The following is a 25362-nucleotide window of genomic DNA, read 5'->3' as shown; positions in this document are numbered from 1 at the left end:
ATAATATACGGTACTCTTGTACTTTAAGTGTTTATTTGATTTTTTGCAGCAGAGCATAAAGCTTTTGAGACTACATAGAATCAGTCCGTGTTTTCCCCAGCAACATATTGTGTAAGGGCATCATTGCACAAACACATTTGGATGACGGACAGAACATGCATCTGTAGAGGCACAAAATCAAATTAGCGTGTGTCTTCATACTGTCATACGTCAGCGGAGCAAGATTGGCATTCTGCCAGTGTGTTTGCACATTTCCCGGGTCACTGCTATATGTAAAGCTTTTCTGTAGGCTAACAAGCACTATTCCGTGTTCATTTCTCAAGACCACTGCACTGACACAGCAGGAATCCCAATGCAGAGCAGTTTAAACTGGCTTCACTTCACTTGCGTCTCAATGCTTATGTAAAAGCAAAACCTCCATTTTCACACTGAAATGATCTTGACTTTACAGGGGTAGAATCCTCATACATACATGTATTGTATTACAGTTATAAGTTATGTTATAATACAACTTCTTCTTATAGAAGAGTCCCAAATAAACACACTACATTCAAAGAAGGAACCAGCTTTGTTATTTCACGATACCTGTTGTTTTTATTGTCTGCACTATGTAGGAAATGGGTGATGCAATGGGCACCTTTTCGACAATCAAATAGTCAATAGTTCCAATAGGGTGAAATGTTCATGGTCTTTAAAGCAGAGTTCCTGTTTTTTTGTATTTCATTTCCTCTCCTGTCCTGAGCACCACTCCACGGGGCTATTTTAGTTTAAACGCGACCTAATGAGTGATGTTGTGTTTGCGAGCAGCTTCCCCGCTGAGGTGTCCTTGAGCAACCGTCAGGCAATTTAAATGAGGTATTTTCATATGCATTTCACACATTACACATACAAATGATGTTTGGGCAGCTGAGGACGAGCAGTGCCAGTTGTCTGGACTCTGTCTGGAGGGACCATCTGTTTGCTGCAGGGCTTTTAATCCAAGTCATCGGCTGTCACATATGTGTGCTTTCATCCCTGTCCCCCCACTATCGAGATATCCAACACTTAATAAGTACTCAAAGTAAGATGTAAAGCTTCAGTTGAACTGTAGATCTAACGAGTAATTGTATATATTAACTCTGTGCATAAGTACTGTATCGGGTCCTTGGTAAGACTATCATGAAGCTTTGTGACTTCTATTTTAAGCTTAGAGCTCACAATTAATTCAATTCAATTGCATGTAATTTAATACAGCATTAAAATCAAAAGATATTTATCTGAAATAATACCCCAATCAGTAAGAACATTTGAGATATCAACAGTGATATTTTTACATTAAAAATGGTCCTTTTAGATTTCCACAATGGCCTTTTTTTCTAGCAAAGAAATAAGGTGACTTTTGTCATCCTCTGTCCTGCGATGTATTAAAGCAACTTTTGAGAGCAAGAGACTGAAAGGTGCCATAATGGCCGCTGTTGCTACAAAGGATGTTGATTCTGCATCCTGTTGAGAGAGGAGAGGAAGACGAGGAAGAACGGTCCAAGGCCAGCCTCAACGAAGAAGAAGACAAGCAGAAACCGAAGTTATCAAAGAAAGACGAATCCATGAAGAGATAAAACTGTAGGATTAAATTACCATTTTCAGACGTAAATAGATTTGATGTTTCTGTGGCAAACTTATTTCAATGCTTCACAATCTTCACCGCTGCTTCTCAAACTCTCAGCTGCTGGGTCATAAATGTTTGGAGCCTGTATTTAATTGATATCAATCAATTAATGGTATAAGTTACCGATCCTTCCTGCTCACATGCAGTCCTTTTCATTTATTATTATTTTTACTGTTTATCATATTCTTCAATCCCTCCGGACTTTAAATACACGAAGTACATACAAATAGTAGTACTAAAAGTACTATTTTCAGAATATATCTGGAATGCTGTGGTTCGGATTAAGTCCTTTGAAGCAAATCACTGTTGTAACTTTCCAACAAGAGCTGCGTTGTGATCGTATCCCGTTTAGAGGCTTCGTAATCCACTTTAGTTTTATAAAAAAAAATGCCCCAAATTCCACAAAGCACGTCTTCTGTGATTAGTTGTCCATTCCTGCTGAAAAGAAGCTGCTGTTGTCATCAGCTTTAAGCTGAAGGGCTGAACACAGAATAACACGATTAGGCCATGTCATTACGATGCTGATATGTGATATTTGGGGATTAGCCAAAATGAGTCTAATTATTAAAGTGAAGTTCATTCTTTATACACTGGAAAAGTAACTCTGCAACCTAACCATCGTTCAACCTAATGGAAAATAACTACATATTTGCCTGCTGGCTTGTTTTAACTTTATGGACATTTGCAAATATGTGAATATTACGTATATTATCAGCGTATATGTATCTCCAAAAGTAAAAAATATGAAACAGGATTTTACACATTTTTCTCCACCCCCTCTATTGTTTTTGTACCAAGTACGTAAGTCAGTGTCATTGATATTACAAGTCCTTTTTAAAGCATTGTGCCAACATACTACATACACTAAAACTGCGCCTCCCAACCTTTTAAATAAAAACATCATCCCTAATTATGGATAATGTAGTGCTGCGTTTTGACAAGGAAACCAAAAATTCAAAATGGTCCTTTCTTTTAAACAGTCAGAAAATGTTAATGCTTTGCAATGCTTAAGCAGGACTACTTTTTTAAAAATATAAAGGATGGTTAATAAAATAAAACATCTGCATGATTATCTGATACACCTTGTCAATAGACTGGTGTAAGTTCAGTTTGGTAGTATTTTATTTCTTTGATTTTCAAAACTATTTTTTTTTCAATTAATTTTTCCTGTGGAGTACAATAAGAGTTACATTTGAAAGCAAAACACCCCAAAACAACAAAAGAAGAGCAAACAAAGAGAATTTATAATCATTATTTATAGTTCATGGTCATCTTCCTCATACTCATTCCAAGTACAGGTCTCCGGAAAGCAGAATTGACTGACAGAATGACAGAACAAACACAGAACAGTTGAAATGAAGACTTATTTTGAGATTTTTTTCCTCTGGTTTTGCATCAGCCCAAGGACATATTAGACAATCTTGTAATACCACTTGAAAACAAACACACGTTTATTTCTTGAAATCATTGTCATCATCCATCATCATCAAATCTCTCATATTCTCACTCATGTAAGTCGGGGTTGAGAAGGAAGGCAGTGATTCTACCGGTATCCTTAAAAGAGCGCCACACAAGTTGTCATTTCCCCCTCAACGCCTTGTGCAGCTTTTGGGAATGGTTAGGCTACTGCTGCTCTGGAACCATCTATGTCAGGTTGGCATTTGTATAAAAACTATATAGGAACACATATAAAAAACAGGGGTGAATTACATTATTGTCCAACTGAGAAAAATGAGGATGGCTTCATAAAATCTTCTATGTCTAGCAACACTTATTAACACTTATGCCTTCTTTCTGTCCTTTTTTTGTTTTATTCCAAAATGGTTGAGGAGCAGTTATAGTTAGCATCATCTATACAACAGGCTATAAAACACCACTTTGTCACAGTCCAGAAAGCACATATAGATGTGGTCGTACTGTATATAAACATATGTACTGTAATAAGATACTTTTGCGTGCATGGCTCCCAAATGATCACTTTAGAGACATCCCCATGATGAGGAAACTATTCCCATTGAGTTCACACCATTTGAAAACATAGATATCCAGATTTCTGACATATTCTTTTAAAACACAGTCTTTCAAAAGAAACCGCCATCCATTCTCGTCATGTACTGCAGCAGGTTAGTCAGCCATGTATTAGTCTTTACCGGCCATCACTTGGCTGATTCTTTAGACATCCATCGTTTTTTTCTTTTTTTTCTTTCGGACTTCAACATGATCTGATTTTATTTTTTTTCATCCCCAGTAAATGTTTGGCATATTTATGTATGTATCTATTTATGCATTGTGTCATTTCCTCCAGAAAAAGTCCCATCAACACAAACACAAGCAAAGTGTATGAAAACAGTAAGTTTGTAATGCTGATTCTCCCTTTGCAAAGTGCTCCAGCTCCTCTGTTTACCAGAAACAGGGGAGTTTGATCGCATCGTCCTGGCCAAGGAAACAAGTCACACATGGATTAATGTTGTTTGGTTGTCATGTTAGTTAGTATTCAGTTCATTTTCGACTGGTTACCATAGACATTTCCTACCAGTCTCCATCCGTGCTGAATCTTTTCAACTGTCCCAAGTGCCTGAATCTAAAGAAAGTAATTTTTCCCCTTTTCATATTGACTTTTCAGAGCAGTGTCCTGTAGGAAAAACGACTAAATAATGTTCATCTTTGTTATTATACTATACACATGTCGATGTCCTGATTTGTCGCACAAATGTTTAGGTTGGTCTGGCAAAGACCAAAGCTCTGACAATCACACATAGTACTCTTTGTCCTTGTTCTTCTTGCTCTTGCTTGAGGTCTTTGCGGTGTTCACTGGTTTCTCCTTGACAACGGTGCCGTTGGACTGCGCAGAGTTGCTGATGTAGTTGCGACTCTCGTCTACGTGGTACGAACCCTCGTCTCTGTTCCGGTATTTGTACATGGCGTAAAGAAGGATGAGAATACACAGTGCCGCCGCTGCCACGATGCCGACCACCATTCCCATGGTGTTGCTGGACTGCCGGAAGACATCCGGCGCTCCCGGGGAGCCGTCCGGTCCGGCCCCGGTGGGATTGGCTGCGAGGGAGAAGGATACGAGATACGATTACTCACTTTCTTTTACATTCTATCACTATTAGTATAATTGGATTTATAGTTGTGATGCATTTTTCTCTGTATGTGTGGAGCCATGTGACAGTTTATTGTTGAATGATAGTAAATACACCGTGCCTTAAGGCAGCAGATTCTGCATATTACATCCTTTAAAAGAATAATGGTTTTGAAGCTGGTTTTGAAAACTCCCCTGCACAGTTAAATGAGACCAAAAATTCTTATCCTTTGACATTCACCAAATACCCACCAAATTACTCGACAAATTATATTAAAAAGCCACCCAGTGAGTCCTGCAGCACCCTGAATAGTTTAAGATGCAGGAGCTGGACCTTTTTTTTTTACTTTGCCTTAAGTAGGTCCCTTTTTATCTGATTGGCTAACATACTTTTATTCCTGCACATTATTCTAATGATATTCACTAAGAGCCCAGACATGAATTAATAAAGCAAATTTCCAACATATTCACTCTATTTGCCAAGCAGCATGACTGCATGAAAATACTTTTTAGAGGGAAACAAGTCTTGAATTGACTCAGCAGATTTACCCTACGGCTGTCCTCACTTCGGTTCTGAAAAGATGCCTTTCAATGGAGCATATTCTGAAAACACGCCAACTCTCCTGGTATTATTCAGTCCTCCTGGCACGTCTGCCTGTGTTTTTGTAGAAGTCATCATTTCAGCTTAAGCCCTCTTTGTTGCGTTTGTAAAATCCAAACATTTAGAAGTGAAAGCAATATGGTTCCGCTGGAAAATGTTAACAATTTACAGCTGGGTTCAGATCATGGTTGCGTTACGCTTTGATTTGCATTCAAACTGGACAAACTGACACATAAATAGCTGTGTTGCCGTGCAGGTCTGAATAATTTCCTCTGCGTTGACTGGAGTTATTCAGCGAGCTTTGCAGTGTTGTACTGCTTTGCTGCACTGAAAAGCCTGTACGGTCGCAATGGGAATCCTGCACCATGAAGCCAAACACGGACCACTTGTTACTCCCTGCAAATTTCCGTTATAATGGTATGCAAGGTTTTATGTTGAAATGCTGCCAATTAAAATAAGAATACCACATGAAGGTAAATGTAGAACTGCTTTGTTTAGCACAGGCATGGCCAGGCCACACAGTTTGTCGGCTTTAGTTACAAACGTCTTTCATGAATATAAATTATATCGCAAAGCAGCCGTGATAAATTCTGACCGGATATTTAAAAAGAAGCAGTGAGATTTTATTTTAATTTTGCCCCTGTGTGTTCATGGAGCCGCAGTGATAGACTTTCATTGAGCCGGGGGAGCTTTATTCTCTCGGTAGTAGGGATACTCATTTAGTGAACCCCTAATCATACTGTAGGAGCGGTCGGTAAAATCAACGCGCATTTGGCTCGTATTGTCACTTCGATATTCCTTTATTCATGGTTCGGTCAAAACAACATAAATCACACTCATAAATAGACGGAGAATTCAACTCGTAATGCGTAATGCGTAATGCGGTCAAAAAATAGTGTCTCCTTCCGCCCTCAAAATAGAAAAACACACCTGGCCTTACACAGGTGACATTTAAATAGCCGACGCCCCCTGACGTCATCATTAAATCATCACAAATAAATCAACAGAAAAGGCAGTTTCATATGCACAATACAAATGTAGTGGAATGGCTTCTACACTCCGGCCCCTAATTGACCGGTATAGGACAATTCATACATTTAAACAAATGAAGACCATTCTCTAGAGTCCTTTGTCTCGTGTTCATAGAATTAAGAAAAAAGGCCAAAAATATAATCCATTTAGTTCCGATAGTCCTTTTTGGAAAACGGGTTCCAAAAATTCCAAAAATGTGAACGAAAAGTTTTTTGAGAAAAGGAAAAGGAGTTCTCTCAAGGGTCGAAGAAAAAAAAAAAAAAAAGGGGGAAAAGTTTATTCGAGGATCTAATCAGGGCATGTCTTGTAGAAGGCACAGCTTCGTGATGGGCCTTTCCAAGGTGCCATTTTGTGTCCTGATCTTGACACGACGTACATGTCCCCTTTTGTCGGGAAAGGTTTCCGTGATTCGGCCCATAGGCCAGGAGTTGCGTGGTGAGCTTTCATCGATGATCAGCACTATGTCTCCATGCTTTAGGTTCCTTTTGATCTTATTCCATTTCTGTCTCTCCTGTAGCAATGGGAGGTACTCTCGTATCCAGCGTTTCCAGAAAAGATCCGCTATATACTGAGTCTGCTTCCATCTTCGTCTGGAATAGGTATCACTTTTGTCGAAGAGTCCAGGTGGAAGAGTCGGCATTCGCTTCATTTGAAGCAGGTGGTTGGGTGTCAGAGGTTCTGGATCTTTTGCATCTTGGGATAAGACTGTGATGGGCCGGTCATTCATGATTGCCTCTACTTCACATAGAGCTGTTTGGAGACTCTCGTCATCCAGGATCTGTTCTCTTGTGATGGAGTAGAGGTTCTTTTTTATTATCCGGATGAGTCGTTCCCATACGCCTCCATGATGGGCACCATATGGTGGGTTGAATGTCCATTTGATACCTTCAGCGTGCATCGAATGCTGGATCTTGCTGAGGTCAAGGTGTGTAAGTGCTTCTCGAAGCTCTCGTTCAGTCCCGACAAAATTAGTGCCGTTATCGGAAACAATTTCTTTCACTTGGCCTCGTCTGCAGATGAATCTTCGCAGTGCAGAAATGCATGAGTCTGTATTCATTGAGTAGGCCATCTCCAGATGTACAGCTCTGCTTGCTAGGCACGTAAACAAGGCTCCGTACCGTTTTACTTTGCTGCGGCCGCGCTTGACTTCTATGGGCCCGAAGTAGTCTAGTCCTGTATGGGTGAAGGGCGGCAAATCAGGTGTTATCCTGTGTAGCGGTAGGTCGGACATTTTTTGTGTCATTGCTGTGCCATGCCATCTCCTGCAAAGTACACAGTCCCTTGTTATCTTTCTTGCAGCAGAATTTACTCTTAGAATCCAGTATTTTGTCCTGAGTTTTGCGATAAGTTGATTTCTTCCACAATGAGCCATCGAGGTGTGAGTGTGATGTAGTAGTAGCTTTGACAGGTGGTTGTCCTTGGGTAGAATAGCAGGATGTTTGGTTTCCTCTGGCATTGCCAGCTTACTTAGTCTGCCTCCGACTCTCAGGATTCCATGTTGGAGGATGGGATCTAGTCTATAGATCCTACTGTTTGTCTTTATTGGTAAGCCCCTTTGTAGAGAGGTCACCTCATCTTTGAAGGATTGTTGTTGGACATAAGACACAAGTGATTGCTCTGCCTTGGCTAAATCCTCCACGGACAGCTGCGACCTGGTTCCGTACGTGTTAGTCATTTTCTTTCGTCTCAGAGCTTCTTTGATTTTTAAGATCCAGGCTGATGATCGGATCAATTTGTTCCATGATGAGAAGTGCTCAATAAAACGAGTCAGTGGCCTTTCATTTTGCAGTATACTTGTAGTGAAAGCCATGGCCAGCTTCTTGACCTCCGGGTCACTGTCATACAGCATGGGTGGTACTTGAATCACTGGCCAGTCAGTTTCCGGTTGCATCAGGAAATTTGGACCACTCAGCCAATGTCCTTCTTGAATGAACTTCTCTGTTTTTATTCCTCTTGATGCCATATCTGCGGGGTTGAGTTCTGTCTTTATGTGGCGCCATTGGAATTTGTGTGTCAGATCCCGAATAGTGGACACTCGGTTGGCTACATAGGTTTGAAACCTTCTGGCGTCATTTTGGATGTATTTTAAGACAGCGGTACTGTCGGTCCAAAAGACTGAGTCCTCGAGGATTAACTCGAGCTCTCTCCTCAGCATCCTGTCCATCCTAGCAGCGAGAACTGCACTAGCAAGCTCTAGACGTGGAATTGTCACCACCTTTAAGGGTGCAACTCTTGATTTCCCAATCAAAAACATTATGTGAGGTAGTCCAACTTTACTGCCGTGTTTCAAGTAGCTGACTGTCCCGTAACCTCGCTCACTTGCGTCGCAGAAGTGGTGCATCTGTGCTCTAACAACCTCGGAATCTTGTGGCTTAAGGCATCTCCTGATTCTTAGGTTGGAAATCAGGTTAAGATCTTTTAGCCATTCCGTCCATCTCTCTGTGTAAGCAGTTGGTATCGTTTCATCCCATCCACAATTTAGCTTGCACAGGTCCTGCAGTATTCCTCTTCCTGTCAGCATGACTGGCGCTATGAAACCTAGGGGGTCGTATACAGAGTTCAACACCGATAGAATGCTTCTGCGTGTTACTGATGGTTGTTTTGGGGTGATTGAAAAGAAGAAAGTGTCTGACTCAATGTCCCATCGCATGCCGAGGGCCCTTTCGATGGGCAATTTGTCTTTGTCGAGGTCTAGATCTTTGACTGCCTTTGCTCTCTCCTCCACTGGAACAGAGGCAAGGACTGCACGACTGTTACTGGTCCATTTGGTGAGTTTAAATCCACCTGTGGTGCAGACTGATCGAAGCTCTTTCACCAGACGGATGGCTTGGCTCTCGTTTGGGACAGATTTCAGACAGTCGTCTACGTAAAAGTTTTGGCGAATGGTGTTTAGAGCATCAGTGCTACACTTTCCTTCGTTGTCATCAGCTGTCCGCTTCAGTGCAAAATTGGCACAGCTCGGTGATGAGACTGCTCCGAAGAGATGCACAGTCATCCGGTATTCTGCTAGCGGTTGGTTGGTGTCGCCATCTGGCCACCACAGGAATCTGAGGAAGTCCACATCATGCTTTGGTATTCTTACTTGATGGAACATTCCTTCAATGTCCCCCATCACTGCCACTGGTTCCTGTCGGAATCTGAGGAGTACACCCAATAGTGTGTTCGTAAGGTCAGGACCCGGCAACAGCTCACGATTTAAGGAAGTTCCTTGGAATGAAGAGGTGCAGTCGAACACCACCCGGATAGTCTTTTTTCTTTTGTGGTAGACACCATGGTGAGGAATATACCACAGTCGTCCGTCTTTCCGGGAGAGTTGTTCCTCTGGCACTCTTTCTGCATGCCCTTTCCTCAGGACGTCACACATGAAGCCATTATAGTCTTTCCGAAAGGATTCGTCTTTCTGGAATCTACGGGCAAGATTCAATACTCTTTGTTCCGCCACCTTCCTGTTGTTTGGCATACTGATGTTATCCTGACGGAAAGGAAGTCGTATTTCGTAGTGGCCATCTTTCCTTTTGACTGAGCTGTTCATCACATGCAAGAATTTCTTGTCTTCAAATGAGTGCTCTTGTTTTTCATTGTAGGCCAACTCTGAAAAGTCTTGGTTGTATTGGTGTCTTAGAAGCTCTTCTAGCTTGGCTACTGATATTCTATTGGATGCTATCCGTGGCCGGCCGTCCTCATCCATAGGTGCAGTGCTGCAGAGAGGTCCATTTATAGTCCAACCTAGGCATGTAAGGACTGCATAGGGCCCCTTGCCTTGGCTATTGATCACTCTCAGTGGCTCCATAGCCTGTGGAACATTTGTACCGATCAATAGGCCTACTTCTGCTTTGATGGGTTTTATGTGGACCTCATTTAAGTAGGGAATTCCCTTTATGTCCGTTTCTGTCGGGATGTTTTCTTGACTGACAGGGATGGCATTTTGTGTGAAGACTTCAGGAAGTTCTATGAAGCTGTTGCCTTCCAAGCTGCATACCTCCAGTCCTCTTATTACGTGGGTTTTCACAGGTTTTTCATGACCCATCGTTCTGAGTAATATTTCGGTTTTCTTTCCTCTGACGGACAACTGTTCCATCAGGTTTTCTGTGACAAAGGTAGCAGTGCTTCCGGGATCTAGGAATGCATACGTCTCTATCAGACGGCTGCCTTTGTGTGCCTTTATTTTTACAGGTACTACTGCTAATCTATGATCTGTGGTTCTGCCCCACTTTTGTGCTGTTGATGACACCATAGCAATTTGTGCTGCAGAAGAAACCTTAGCCATCCACTTGCTCCTGGTGTCTGAATCCCACTTAGCTACCGGCCTATTGTCTCCTGGAGTAAAGTTATCTATATGTAACACAGTGGGGTGTTTTTTCTCACAGGAACGACATGTGAGACGTTTCTTGCATTCTTTACTCATATGACCTTTGACCAGGCAGGCAAAGCAGAGTCCATTTTTCTTCAGTAGCTCAACTTTCTCTTTGTGGGGAATCTTTGTTATTATTTCACATGTTTCCATCACATGATCTCCGTTACAGAAGGCACAAGGTTTGATGAAGGCGTCCATTGGTTTACGGATGCCCTCTGGCCTCTCCGGCCTCTCCTGTGCATTAGTGTTCATGTGGGTTTCTGTTTTGGGCATGACAGTTGTAGCAAAGCTTTTCTTGCTGCTAGGTCTTGTATACTGTTGGTCTCCTTTGAATGTTCTGCTGTTTATGCTTCCGGTAGGGTCTTGGATATCCCCGAAGACGGGATCTTGGATGATTCTGACCTGCCTTTCCAGAAAGAGGACAAGGTCATTAAATGTAGGTCTCTGGTGTGTTCTTTCCGTGATGTCACACACAGTAGACCGCCATGTCTCTCGGAGTTTAAATGGGAGTTTGAAAACAAGTCTTTTCATGTTAGATGGTGAGTCCAACTCTGACATGTATGAGAGGTTCTGAACTGCATTACCACAGCCTTTTAGATAGAGGGCGTAGCTATGTACGTATAGTGGACAGTATCTCTGCCTGTCACGCAGAAGACCAGGGTTCGATTCCCTGACGGGGAGCCACTATGAAGTGCCTTTCCATCATCTGTACGTATTTGGTTCCAGTTTAAGGCCTTTTCGATATATGCAGAAATTACTTTGAAATCATCACCAAAGTGATATTTAAGCAGGCGCTTTGCTTCCTCATAGCCAGTCCTGGCGTTCATGTGAAAGCAGCTTTGAACTAGCTCCTTTGGCTGTCCAACAGTATATTGTTCCAGAAAGTACAGTCGGTCCTCATTACTGTTGGTTTTATCCTCGATGTTGTGCTTAAAAGCCTTCATAAATGATCTAAAGGTGAGAGGATTGCCGTCAAACGTCGGCACCTCTCTTTGGGGGAGTTTAGACTCTTTCTGCTGTATCACTAGCAAATCTGTCAAGTCTGTCTGTCTTTGTAGAATGTTTGTGAGATCTATGCTCTGAGGTGTTTCACTTCTGGGTGTGGCTTCGCCTCTTCTGTGTGGTCGGTCAGAAACCACAGCTCTGTGTGTGTGAGGGTTTGCTGTCACCCTTGGTGGTTGCTCAGGTCCTTTTGAGATTCCAGTCAATGTTGGATTCAGAGTATGCATTATTCCTTGTAAGGATCTTTTCGGTATGGTTCCTATCCGTGCAGACTCCCTTTGTGTTAGATCTCCTCTTTTGTCAGATGCCTCTATCTGTTCTTCCATTTCTTTTCCGGATTCTGATGCGTCGTCACTTTCGAATTCTTCTAGAGCCTTTAACCTTGCATCAGCTGCAGCAATATCTGCCTCCAGATCCAGGGATTCCATTTTTAACCCCAGCTCAAGCTTTTCCTTTTCCAGTTCGTGTTTCCTTTTCAGAGCTTTAGCTCTGGCCTGCAGAGCAGCTTTGTCTGCAGCTATCTTCATGCGTGCTGAAACCATAGATGAAGAATTGGAACCTCTGGAGCGTCGTGAGCCAGTCTGTGAGACACTGTCTCCAACATCCAGCAGAGAATGTGGGTCGGGCTGAGCCCTTTTCCATTGATCCACATCAGTCAGGAAAACGTCATAATCTGCAATTTTTGGATCATACCAGTCCAAACTTTCATTCCTTCTTGCTTCCTCAGGCAGCAGAATCTGAACAGATTCATGACACAATTTAAATTCCTCCAGCAATCTTATAAATTCATTTGCACTTTCATTAACATTATGAACATCGGCACCTTCTTTCATCATTAATTTTATTTCATTCATTTTCCGAGTACAGTGGGAGAGTTTTCCTCTACGTGTGGCGCTCAATGATTTAAACGCTTTATTTTGTTGTGCCGTATCCGTCTCACTCATACCGGCTTCCGTGACTCCCCGTTCGGTTCCTTCTGCCATTATTTCGGTTTTCAGCGTCAGCTGTCAATATTCTTTAATGTTTCAGTTACGTCTTTATTTAATTTTACTTATTCGTGCGCGCGGCCGTGCTTTGTTTGATACGCGGTGTCTTTAAGTGATCTCGTAATTTATAGGCATTTTATGGATTTATTTGTTGTTATTGAACGTTTCCTTTGGTTCCTTCTGTCGGTTTTAATGTTTGATCGTAACCAGGTTCGGAAAACAGCGCATACGCTCGTTTACTCACGGTACCGGTGAGATCGGATTCTGGCCGCAGTCCAAGACGACGTGACTCCCGGGACAGCCTGTTCACTTCCACCTTGCCTGGCGTTCCTTCCTCGCGTTCGGATGAGATATTTTTTGACTTGATGTAGGAGCGGTCGGTAAAATCAACGCGCATTTGGCTCGTATTGTCACTTCGATATTCCTTTATTCATGGTTCGGTCAAAACAACATAAATCACACTCATAAATAGACGGAGAATTCAACTCGTAATGCGTAATGCGTAATGCGGTCAAAAAATAGTGTCTCCTTCCGCCCTCAAAATAGAAAAACACACCTGGCCTTACACAGGTGACATTTAAATAGCCGACGCCCCCTGACGTCATCATTAAATCATCACAAATAAATCAACAGAAAAGGCAGTTTCATATGCACAATACAAATGTAGTGGAATGGCTTCTACACATACAATGAAGCTTCATGTTAAAAGATGGATACATAATTAAAACTAAATGTAATGTACATTCATAGTACCTAAAGTAGTGTGAGTATTCAAAATTGATCAAGAAGACATGTGTCATCATTATTTAGTTCCATTTTACATTTACCATACATTTTTCCTGTAATAAGTATTTGATAATAATTTTATGTGCTGTCGCATTTTGTAGTGCTTCTTTTTGAATTTATTTCAAGAACGTATTGGTTTACAAAAATGATTGAAATCTTTGAGTGGATTCTTTTGCTTCAATATAAAACCTTAAATAAGAAATTCATGTTTCTTCATTATTTAAATCCTTGGATCTTGGTTGGAGCAATATTTCCACACAAATAACTTTCTTCCTAATCAAGAGCTCAAGTTCAAGGTAGAGAGCAACTCTTACATCTAAAAGAAAAAAGGATGGAAAACCAAACTCAAGACCCCTCTGTTGCTACTTGTCTGAGCCTCATTGAATAGAGAAGGTTGTTTCTCCCATGAAAGACAAGCAGGATGAATAAGATTATACAGCATATCCCATTCTAAACACCACTCTGTGGCTATTTCACAATGTAGAAGGAGCACAATATAGAAGAAGATTTTCAACTTCCTTTTCCAATTACAATTTAAAGAACGGTGCCACGCTCTTATATTCTGCAAGTTTTATCCTTTGCTGAAACATTAAAGAACTTTAACTGTTCAATGCCATTGATGGCATCATGCTGTTTCCACCAGTGAATAGGGCAGTGATTGCACATCAGCACACCTACCTCATGTTCTGAAAGCTGTCCAAGTTAAAACACAGCTCTCGTATGTCTTTGAGTGTGTTTGCCTCAGTGACCTTACCTTACTGAAACTCTCTCTGGAGTGTTGATGGCCTTCAGGATTAAGTTATTTTGTGTTATTTTGTATATCTCTTCCCCCGAACAACAATGAACTTTGCTTGTGAATAGTGAAATACTGGCTAATGTGTTCGCTGTGATCTATTTGAGCTTACATCTTGTTCACGCGATGTCTATTTCATTCAGAGAGTGTAAACTGCAAAAGGCAAAAGTTCTCGAAGCTTTCTGCAAGGAAAAAAAGATGTTGTTGCCGTCCATTGACATGTTTTCCACCAGGGTTAGACTGGTCGGCTGCCCGAGTATGCATCCAACGCCAGCAGACGTTCAAGGGCAAGCACAGAGTACCACTGGTGGATCGAGTGTGACTGAGCGTTGCAACAGATTAGCTCTGCTTCTGACAAGCCCACTTATCCTTGCAGACAGGTGTGAAGAATGTTCTCCCCTCCTGGGCAGAAGCCACTGGTTGACACGGCTCTTCCACAACAAGTCTTCCTGCGAGCATTATTGGGGAGTTACTTTCATATTTGCTATCTACCCTTTGTTCGGGGTCAAAAAGCGGAAGCCGTAGATAACACAGCAGGGTGACGGAGGGGAGAACTCTGGGTGGGCACTCAAGGGTTGTATATGACACCACTTCTGGCACCTACAGCACGGAGACGTGCAGTAGATAGAAGAGTTCAGGGGAGAGGCGGCCTGCTCTATCAGGAGTGAGTCATGTGGTAACAGAACCATGTTGCACTGTTGTTCATTCTGTGAACTAACACCTCCTGCACTGGACTTTGTTGTTCCCTCTTGCCTGGATCTGTTGATTGGCTCCCCACAGGCTGCCTTCGCACAGAGAATTTATTGCTGAGACACCCTCAATCTACAGGACACATCTTTTGTTCATTAGTGGAAAATTAAAAATAATAAACACATAAAAAGTATGTAAGCAGTGACCACCATTTCAAGCACTAACACCCTATTTAGCAAAGCGCAGAAACAGCCATGTTTTAGTTAGGCCCCCGACGAGCAACGACCACCAAACGTTGGGTATCTCATTTCACTAGTCTAGAGAAAAAATAGTCCCCAGCACTGGGTCTGAAAACGATCATTTGTGGGATTTCTGGGGTTTTTTCCGGTGATCACCGCCGAGCTAAAAGCTAAAATATCCACCAACGGTCGCACAAAAGCTAACTTGTTACATTGAGTGCTCAGTGATATGGACGCTGGAGTCAATGTGAGCAGCAACTTCACATCATCGCTCAATAATGCAGCCCCCGTGACTCGCTCTCAACCAATCAGAACGCCGGATTTCATCTACCCGTGTTATAAAAAAAAAGGATTAGCACTGATTACAGTTGCATTTATGTCAGCAGTGTCAATCAAACAGCCCTCTGGTGGCACACAGGGGTCTTTTCCTTTAGATGAACTGATACTCGATGCGGCCCATTTGTTAACCGTGAGTGTGGCCGTGCACCCTGCCCCACTTTCCCTCAAGATGGGTTCAGGCAAAGTAATGTTGCAGACACGAGGCCTTTGAAAAAGCCTCATCAGACCTCAGTCAAAATGCATCTGCCTGCCTATTTATTAGCACTCCATCACCTCAGAATGAAGGCACATAAACTGAGAAAGAAATAGCGCCTGAAACAAGTGTCTAAAGTGATGGCTGCTCTTATACACTCTACTTGAGCTTACCCAAGGGTAAAATTAGACATGGGGAAAATGACCTTAAAGTAATGGCAGGCTTCATGGCAGAATAGTGAGGATGCAGTTGTGAAGCAATATAGGGAAACTCTGGGAACTTTATTCACACGGACTGTAGTTAATGTTTCTGTTATTTAGTCCCAATGATTTGCTCTCACCAGTCTGCATTTGTAAGCACAGACAATCCTATATATGATCCTTATTCGCAAATGGTATTGAAAAAGGTTGGAAACACGTGTGGGCCTCCTGGAGATATTAGAACAAATGATATAGAACCATTTAAATGTCATGTAAATGCCTACGCAATGCCTGATGTGATTTCCCTCCTTTTTGCCGTGTGCTCTCAAGGAGAGGATTGGGATCAGAGATTCCAGACTGCCAGGCGGAATTTGAATAAATGGTCCTCTTTAAAGACAATTTTTTCTCATTTGTATCCCGTGGGAAGGTTCACTTGTTTGGTAATTGGTAACATGGTTCGAAGCTGACAGGACCCACAGATGAGAGAAAAGTGGGGGTTATTTCAGGTGTGAGTGGAGCTTGTTTCTACCAGCAATGAAGCAACCAGGACTACTTAGTATATATTGAATGGACAGACTGGGTTTGGCCTTTCATGTTCATACTGTTATGTTAATACTACTTTATCATGAAATGCAAATTTAGTTTTGTATCAAGAACATTTTATTGAGATAGAAGTAGTTTTTTAGTAAGAAGGCGGTGAAGGGAGACTTTGTGGGAACTCGGCCCTCTGCGACCTGCAACAGTTGCTAAACACGAGTGGCGCACCGTGCTTCGTTAAGGAGCTTAAGGAGGTGTGGGATGCCTTGGGAGGGACTCCAGGCTTAGTTGGCGTTTTCAGTGACACGTTGCCGTTATTCAGCCAGATTATACCATCTTCTTACTTCACATATCCAGCTATAATCACAAGCTGTCAGAGCCATCAAATAGTTTCAGATCAGTCTCTAGACAGGTCACTGTATCAACTGCAGCGGAGCCAAAGCGCTTATTAAATCTCCAATGCCTCTTTAATTATCTCAATGTCCTCGAAAAGTGATGCGCGCCACCCTGTGCTTGTGACACGCTGGCAGCATGCCTGATGACAGCATGCATGTGTGAGCCTGAAGCTTTGCTCCTTCTGATGAACAGAGAGTTGAGGGGGCTAGTGAGGGTTATTATAAGGTGTCGGAATAAGCCCAGTGAAAGGTATGGCACAGTTTAAGCCTTTTCATATAAGGGCTCCTCGTAAAGAGGTGAGGATTATGCTCAGCTCGAGCATCACATGTTTGGAGCTGGTCTCTTGTATTCCTACAGAGTCACGTTACATGTTTTTTGGGTCTATATGTGTGATGCATACACTGAGAATAAAGCTACAAAGAAGATTTTCCTTGCACAAAAGATGAATAGTTTTCAGTTCTAAAAATAAGACTTGCACGGGTGTAATTTAAACATTTAAAAAAACAACAACAACAGTGAACTGTTTTGAAGTTTGGTAGCACTCTCATTTTTACTAGACAATTCCACTTCTCTGGCTTGTAAATAGACAGTAAGTGTCTAGATGAGTCTTTCATACTTGCTGCTAGACAGAGAAGTCAATTATAAAAAATGCAGCACAAAGTGCATCTTTAGAAGACATTTTACTGATTAGTCAACTGTGAATTGTTGGGTATTACTTAGAAGCCCCAGTTTCCTTCACCATTAACTTAACTGACCTTTGGCTGGGCTTCTTTTCTCTTGAAAGTCTTTCATGCCCTACTTAGACGTACAAACTGACACATTGTGTTAGCATCAATGTCAGCACACCCAAAATATGTGTGGAAGAAACATAAAAATTATTGAAAATAAAATGATAGTGGGATCAGTAAAGAAAAAGACTGACAGTGAGTGTGAAATCCTGTTTTCTCTCAGATCCCACTTCATTTAAAATAGAACTTAGGAAGAAGATTTGGACGGCATAATCCTCACTGAAAGAAAACTGAAAAACAAAAATGGCAGGATTGTCTAAATAAAAAGGCAAAGTATAGAGCGTGCTTGATCCTGGAAGGTCGGTGCTTTTTGATGGGTCACATTCAATGGGCATCTAGTCTTCAGAAAGATTTTTTATTTTTTAAACCATCAGTGATGAAGGCATTCTTTTGGCATGCAAGGTTCATGCCACTGTGTTCAGAAAATAATGAGATGATGACACACAGAGCTCCAGCTGGGTATGATTGAATAACCTATTAAATGTGGGCAGTGACCTCTTAAACCAGAACAGTGCTCTTAATGTTTCATTAATCTCACAGCTACTTTTAAAATAATTATTTACTTTAATTGGTCCTCGTCGGGCTGGGTGCATTCCCCTCATTGAGAATTTATTTGCAGTTTGATTTATTAGTTTACTCTATGTATTGTTTCCCAGAACAGAAATTGAATCTATTAAAACAAATGTCAAACACTTTACCAGCTGACACAGTTGTGTCCCTGCAGAATGCTTGAGGATGGACAAAGATGAGATAGCATAGATTCAAGAGGAAACTAGAGATGATTGATCTTAACCTGCCTATGGGCAATCCAGAGTGAAGGGCTACAGGAGCAAAGGATGAAAGCACTAACAGATTTTTTGGAATCACAGAAGGTTGTGAATACCAAAACTCTCACTGAGTGCTGGGAGCTTAGACAAGGAGCTCATTTCTTCATACGTATTATGTAATTAAGGATGGCTCACTGGTGGAAACAGTAGTTACAAGTTAAAGACGTATATGTGTGGTAGGATATATCATTCTCCTCCTGTGTGCCCGAGTTCAGAGAAAAAAATATTTCCATATCATTTTTCTTCTCTAGGAACAATTATGGAGGCACCATTTTGGCATGGTATAATGAGATTTCCTTTTTAAAGACGGCAGAATTACACCAATCAACTATGAATCCTCTATGGCTGTTAAAAATTCATAACTAACTTTAATTTAACATACTTGTTTACATTTTGTTGAATACACTTCTTCCCTTTCTGGTAGTTAGCTACATGAAACCCTTTGGTGGACAGATTAAGCGCACACGATCGAATGCAATAATCAGTGAGTTTGTTTATTTGTTGCAAGGCTAGCTAAATCTAACTAACTGGCCCAATGCAATTGGGCCCAAAGCTCAAATGAGTAAATACAGTATATATCCTTTAATATCTGAGCGTATTAATTCGTTCGTCAACAAATAGCGTTTATCAGAAATGATCAGATTTGGTTTATTTTAGCAAATAAGGATGCTTAGCAGCAAGAACACACAAGAGAAAGGCCAATTAATGCGAAACAAAGGCAGCTGAAGGGTAACCTTGGTAATGGGTCACTGTGCAAGAGGTCCATCAACGGCCCGCACGACTAAAATGAAATGAAGCAGTGAGGTAAGAGACATCCGTTCCAGCTGACCTCATGCAGCTCGGCACGAAGCAGTTCGATTAACTCTCCCCACAAAAACCGAGGTCGGTACTTGAAAATCAGCAGCATCTCGACAGATTTCTAAACGGTCTATTTTCACCTAACTGAGCACTTTTCTCCAGATGATTGGCCCACACTTCAGCATGGCCTTTAAATGAACGCTTATGGTAAATGTCAGGATTTATATAGTATTTCTTTCAAATCAGACGTTCCCATGAAGACTCTTTAGTTCTCCTCTTACCATTGTGTCTAAGGCGAGATCATATGGGACCTCAAGCATTTGACATATTTTATTTTCCTTCCCTCTTTTCCATCACACAGATAAATGCCCTTGTGTGTGCCAGTGAAATCCAGCTGGCACAGCCCTGCTGCTTAGAAAATGCACACTCCCAGATCATTACAGATCTCCTTTTACAGATTTTAGATGTGTTATAGCATCATGTGATCATGTGTATTCCTCTGTGGTGGCCTGCACCTGTTTGGGTGGGGAGGAAGCAATTCAATTTGCTGCAGTATGATCTAATCTAAGTCCTGCCAGGTGATAATGTCTGGCTTTCCACGGTTTCCAGAGGTAAGAGAAATACAACACGGGAATAAGCAACTTTGCCCGATTGATGTCACCAACTGCTGACGAGGACTGCTGAGGGACTCCTGGTGACACATGGAATGATCTAAAGCTGACCTTGGGCCACAGCGAGCTGACATAATAGTCTGGTTTAAAGCTCACCCCCTGGGATCACTTATGCACCGACATCACCATGCGGAGAACATGCGAGGCAAACGTCTGAGCACCAGATTTAGAGGGAACAGAGATGCCAAGACTGAGCGTGCACATCCGCCGTCCTCTTTTGATTTGGACAGAATGAAAAGACTTAAAGGACGCACGGTTTGTGTCGGTAAAGGACAGAATTAGCTGAACAGTGACACCAGAAAGCGGTTTGTTCGTCAGTGACAGCGGATCCACTTCTTTATGTACAGCGAACACGTGCGGGATGTTGTGGGAGCTTGGCAGAGCGTGTGAATCGTTCAGATTGTAGATATTAATCAGGATACGGTGTTAGACAGCTGCCAACTTGGGAGCCCACAGCTCTGGTGTCGAATCCCCTTCAGTGATCACAGAAAGGAGAGGGATACTTTGCTCTGGGAGTGCGCGTCCCTGAGCATCAAACAGCTCACTACCCATGTTTTGGCAGGTTTCCCGTGTGTCAAAAAATATCCCAATGCAAGCCGCTGGTGAGAATCAGTCCTCACACCAATCCCCTGTGTGTTGTATTTCACACACTTGGACGGATATACATTGGATGTACCGGTTGTGATGAATCCCGATGGGAATATCACTCTAATGTGCAATAATATAAGAGTTAGCGAAATCAAAATCTGCCAGCGGAAGGCCAACAGAACAGGACGCACTGGAGCACTAGTTGATAGTCTCGGCTGTGGGGCAGACATTAATTCAGTGGTTTTATGACCACATACTGATCGATAGCACGTCTAGATGGAGTGGGGAGCCTTGGGTCTGGACTTAATTGTTCTCTCTGTCTCATCACTTCAAAATGCATTTGAAAATCATTCTTTCAAAGACAGGAGCAGAGGTTAGGCTTAATTGCCTTTTTGTTTGTGGCAAGGTAGGCGATTAAAAGTTTGGCAGCAATGCAGGGAAAAGACAAATATACAATCCCAGTTTCTCAGAGTAACTCTACAAACAACCAAGGAAACGTAGAGTGCTTCCTTATGTTTAGACATAACAGGCGTCTTTAACAAATGGTCGCAACCGTGGACAGAAATGTGTTTGTATATTTTAAAGAGAGACTCAGGCCAATATGTGCACTAAGTCAAATAATGACATAAAGTCAAAGGGACGTGATTTGGACCTTACGTGAACGATAGTAAAGGAAACACTGTGAAACGTGGCAGTGGGAACAGTGGGAACACCTCTACAGGTGTTACAATGACACTTCACATACGACTGACATTGATGAAATGTACCATGAAATGGTAAACAATTAAAACACAGCAATAACAACTTCTTTGACACAGAAAACACCTTAAACAGTATGAAGTACTTGTGCTTTCAATTCTCAGTGACTAGAGACTCAGAACTAGTCTCATTAAAAGTACTGGTTCAAATTAAAATTAAAATTACAAAAATACTTTAACAATTTGGTCAATGTATTTTTTATTTTTTTAAGTTACTGTGTCATAACTGACTCTCGAACTAGCAGCTGTTAGCATAGGTAAGCATAAAGACTGGTATTAAGGGGAAAGAGGTGGCTTAACACAAAACTACACCAATTTAAAAAAAACTAAATGAAGTAAATGTTTTAATTATTGAGCTTCATAGGTAGTAGTGAGCAGATTTTGTTACCTTTTGTACTGAACCAAGAAAGACGTCCCGTTTACCATATAGGCCTTACGGTAAGCTAACCATCTGCTGAGAGACGTTGACCTTATTTAAAACTCAGCTAGAAAGCAAAATAGGGCGTATTTTTCAAAAATATTAACTAGTCACTTTGTGATTACAGTTAAAATGCTAGAATAGCTGATCTTTAGTGTTCAGATAGACTTTTTCAACATTCATATTTTCTGTTCTAGTAAAATCCTATTCTGTGGCGGGATGTAAACTAGCGTCTGGCTCGGTGTGTCATGCGGTTGGTTTCAACCAGAAGAGCAACTCTGCCCCTGAGAAGTGTTCAAGCTGTAACTAAAGCTCCACTCTGCTCCTTTAAACAGTGTGTGTTACCCCAGTGTCCTGACGGAGGTGGACCACAACACACAAAGACACAGCGACACGCCCAGAGAGAAGTAGAATAAAAAAAGATGACTAACCTAACCCACCTGAGCTCGGCTCACAGGAATCGATGTCTTCATCATCGCTCGGACACTCGGCCGACGCCACCAGCAGGTCGTCGGTTGTCTGTGGAGAGAGAAGCACGCGTTAGAGCGACGAGGGGCCAAACAAACTCAGCCGCATCAACGCGGGTACGACGGCTCTCAGAGCTGCAAGCAGAGGTGTTTTACAGGGGGGTTTAGTTTCGGTTTAGCTAGACAGCGCGTGGCAGATGAGATGTGAATCCGTACAGATGCACTGTTTGGCAGCTGGATTCATCTGCCAACGTGGTCACATGCCGCCTTGCGCTCCCCGCAGCTGCTGCTGCCGCTTTCCAGGCAGCACGATCCTCACAGACGTGAGGTCTGATTGTCTAGGAAGAGCGGAGGCTGAAGGTCACAGCGCAGTCGTCAACTCGCATGCTCGGGTTGTGCGTCGGTGAGGGGCTTCACACGCACCTCCAACGATGGTTAAGAGCCATCGCCGAACACCCCTGACATTTAGCGGACAAGCCGCCATGAAGGCTTGAAGAAAGAGATGGTGTTTTATTGTTACTTTTTTCAATGAAAATGATCATCCGACCAACACAATAAAAGTGACCCTCTTGGACGGGGGGGAAAGGGCAAACTAAAGACCAGAAAAAAAAGTATATTTTTTTATCGTCTTGCTGGGCAATTTGATCAGCTGTGCATTAAAGGTCAAGCTATTTAATTCAAGCATGGCAGCGTCTTCGGGTCTGGGTCAGATTTTCAGTTGGAGCACTGCTAAGTAGAATAACCCGCCCTATACATTTAGCCTTGCACCTCTAAATACCCTATTTGTACTACTATGTTCAGAACCTCGTGTCGAAGACTGCCATTATTTGTTGCACTAACATTCATTACTTCATTCTCTCTCGGATGGATATGTACGACATCCACATAAATAATATAAGGAGTGAGAAATGCATAAGGCCCGAAATTGAAGACGGACCTCAGGTTTTATTCGATTTGTTCCATTATTTCACTGATGTTTGACTGTGCATCAAACTATATCTGCAAGTTGGATTAGTATTGACTCATTTTAAGGAAATTAATGGTGATGTCATTTGTTTAACAGCCATTTGGCTTCATATAATGCAATTCTATTGTGACTGTAACATCATTTGGACATTCGGTACACGGCCCGACATCATTTTTACATAATAGATCTGGAAATGATAGATCAAACCCATTAAGGGAGTTGTGGCGGAGGGGCTGTTTTTGGTGCATCCGTGCTGGTTGAGGCCCGGGGAAGCCGTCCAAATGTATATTTAATTTGCTGTGCATGAGTCTGATATACAGTGTCGGCCATCCAGATGGCAAAACCCCCGGATCTCGGAGTGCCACATCCATCACTTCAGCCTCGTGATTTGTTTTTCCTGGCGGGAGATGTTGACACTCTGCACTCACTGGCAGAGGTACGGGAATCAGGTAATCGATACTCCCTCTCTCTTCTTCCCACCTTACCAGTCTCTCTCAGACTCTGTCCTGCCAATTTATTTGCAAATGGAGAAGAGGAAGCAATGTGATGTGGGAGTAGTAGGTTTACCCCCTGTGGGATAACCTTAGTGGAAGTGTATGCCTGTTCCCTCATTCAGGTTAGACAGCTATTTAGCCCGAGGCCTTCAACTTTATCACAGCAGCAAAATGCTACGATGTAAATTGATTGTTTATTCTCTTTACTGGAGTCTTCGATTATATGATCAAAGGTCCAGACCTGGAATCTACTGTATCTTTTAATATGTGGAATACGACAAGATCTGCCCTTTTAGAAATCTGCATTACACAGACACACTGTAACACCGGGAAAGGAACTGAAACGTGAAATATGTCATTGCACTTCGATTGAGTTTTTCAAATAAGCAACAGGGAACCACTACGTATACTTTTATTGTACCGCCATAAAAAACATAATTTCACACTCCAAGGACAAAGGCTGTCAAAGTGTAGCTTGAATGTGCCTTTAAGCCACTTCTAAATCCAATACTTATCATAATGGATTTTTAAATCCAAAAAATATCAACCCTATCCTTAACATTTAAATGAATCTTGTGTGTATAGTGAGGTTAAGCCTACAAATCTACGCTAATATGATTTTGTATGTTGGCTGGGAGTCAGTCTGCCAGCCAGGATTAGTGTGTAGGTCAACATTTTGATGTGGTGATGACCCGGCTGAAATGCAATAACATTACCAATTCATGGTGTCCTCCTCCAATGCTTGACTTTTTTCGCCCGTGACTATGTGGGCCGTGTACAGGGCTTACCATGCAATTTAGCCTTTGCGATAAAAAATGACTGGTACCCTAGGTGGGATGTCGGGAAAAGACACTTGAATCTTTGGATGTCTGTTTCAATGGAGAAATAACACGCCCTATGCATTTGGATAATTTAACACGGCTGTGATTTGGAGTTAAGGATAAACTAGGTTTCTAGTAACAAATACCGCCTTTTTTTTACGTTTTCCAAAAAAGATTGTGCGTGCTTTGGAGAGTTCATTAGCTCAGCAGTGTCAGGTTCACTGATGTGTAAAGCATGATGCCCAGAGGAAAGACGCTCCAACACAGAAGCGTATAAACAAGATGTACCTGTAGTTCTTTTAATGGAGGTACTTCTAAAATGCTAAAAGCAAAGGCTTTGGGCTTGCAAAGCATCATTAATCTAGCGGTAAAGTGCTGAAACCACGGTGAACCTAAAGCACAGCTCATTTATCTGCCTGCTCGGAGCAGCAAAGGGAACAAACTCCTATGAGACGTACTGGGAAGACCTGGGGAGACAGTTGGGAGAATGAAGCACCAACGATGGAAGAACAGTGATACTGGAGAGAGTAAATGCTTTTAGTGTTCATACAAAATATATGAAAATGTTCATAGTTTTCAATCCCAGTGTCATTTCCAATTACTTAGGCATGGGGTGGAGGGGGTTATATACATGGAAGAAGATAAAAACAAATCATGTTGGACTTCCTAGATGGGTAAAGTTATTGATTGACCTTCGCTAAGGCGCTGATTGAACCATCAAAGGGGAGGTGGACCAGGAAATTCCAACCTGACTCAGCCGAAGGCGCCCTGGCGCTTTCTTTAACACTGTCATGGTGGCTTTCGATCGCTGACGATTGATGACAGACCTCTTAATGAGATGTCCCGTTAAAGCCACGGTCTACATTCGTGCTCACTAAGGCTTAGTC

General features: G+C 42.1%; 1 protein-coding gene across 18 annotated transcripts in view; it reads right to left on the bottom strand.

Annotated features, from left to right (window-relative positions):
- Positions 1 to 2883: 2883 nt before the first annotated feature.
- Positions 2884 to 25362, bottom strand: part of LOC119214513 (neurexin-1a-like) — a 206128-nt gene continuing 183649 nt past the window's right edge. For 12 of the 18 annotated variants that reach the window (XM_062566562.1, XM_062566565.1, XM_062566563.1 and 9 more), the window contains 2 exons: positions 22158 to 22245; positions 2884 to 4699 (listed from right to left, as the gene is read on the bottom strand). In XM_062566562.1, coding sequence (XP_062422546.1) covers positions 4395 to 4699; positions 22158 to 22245 — 393 coding nt within the window. In that variant the 3' untranslated portion in view covers positions 2884 to 4394. The remainder of the gene's footprint in view (positions 4700 to 22157; positions 22246 to 25362) is intronic. The other 6 variants (XM_062566570.1, XM_062566571.1, XM_062566579.1 and 3 more) reach the window with 1 other exon arrangement.

Source organism: Pungitius pungitius, chromosome 13 (genome assembly GCF_949316345.1).
Source record: "Pungitius pungitius chromosome 13, fPunPun2.1, whole genome shotgun sequence".
Classification (NCBI taxonomy): Eukaryota; Metazoa; Chordata; class Actinopteri; order Perciformes; family Gasterosteidae; genus Pungitius; species Pungitius pungitius.
Note: the sequence above shows the minus strand (reverse complement) of the source record. Positions and strands in the feature narration are given on the sequence as shown.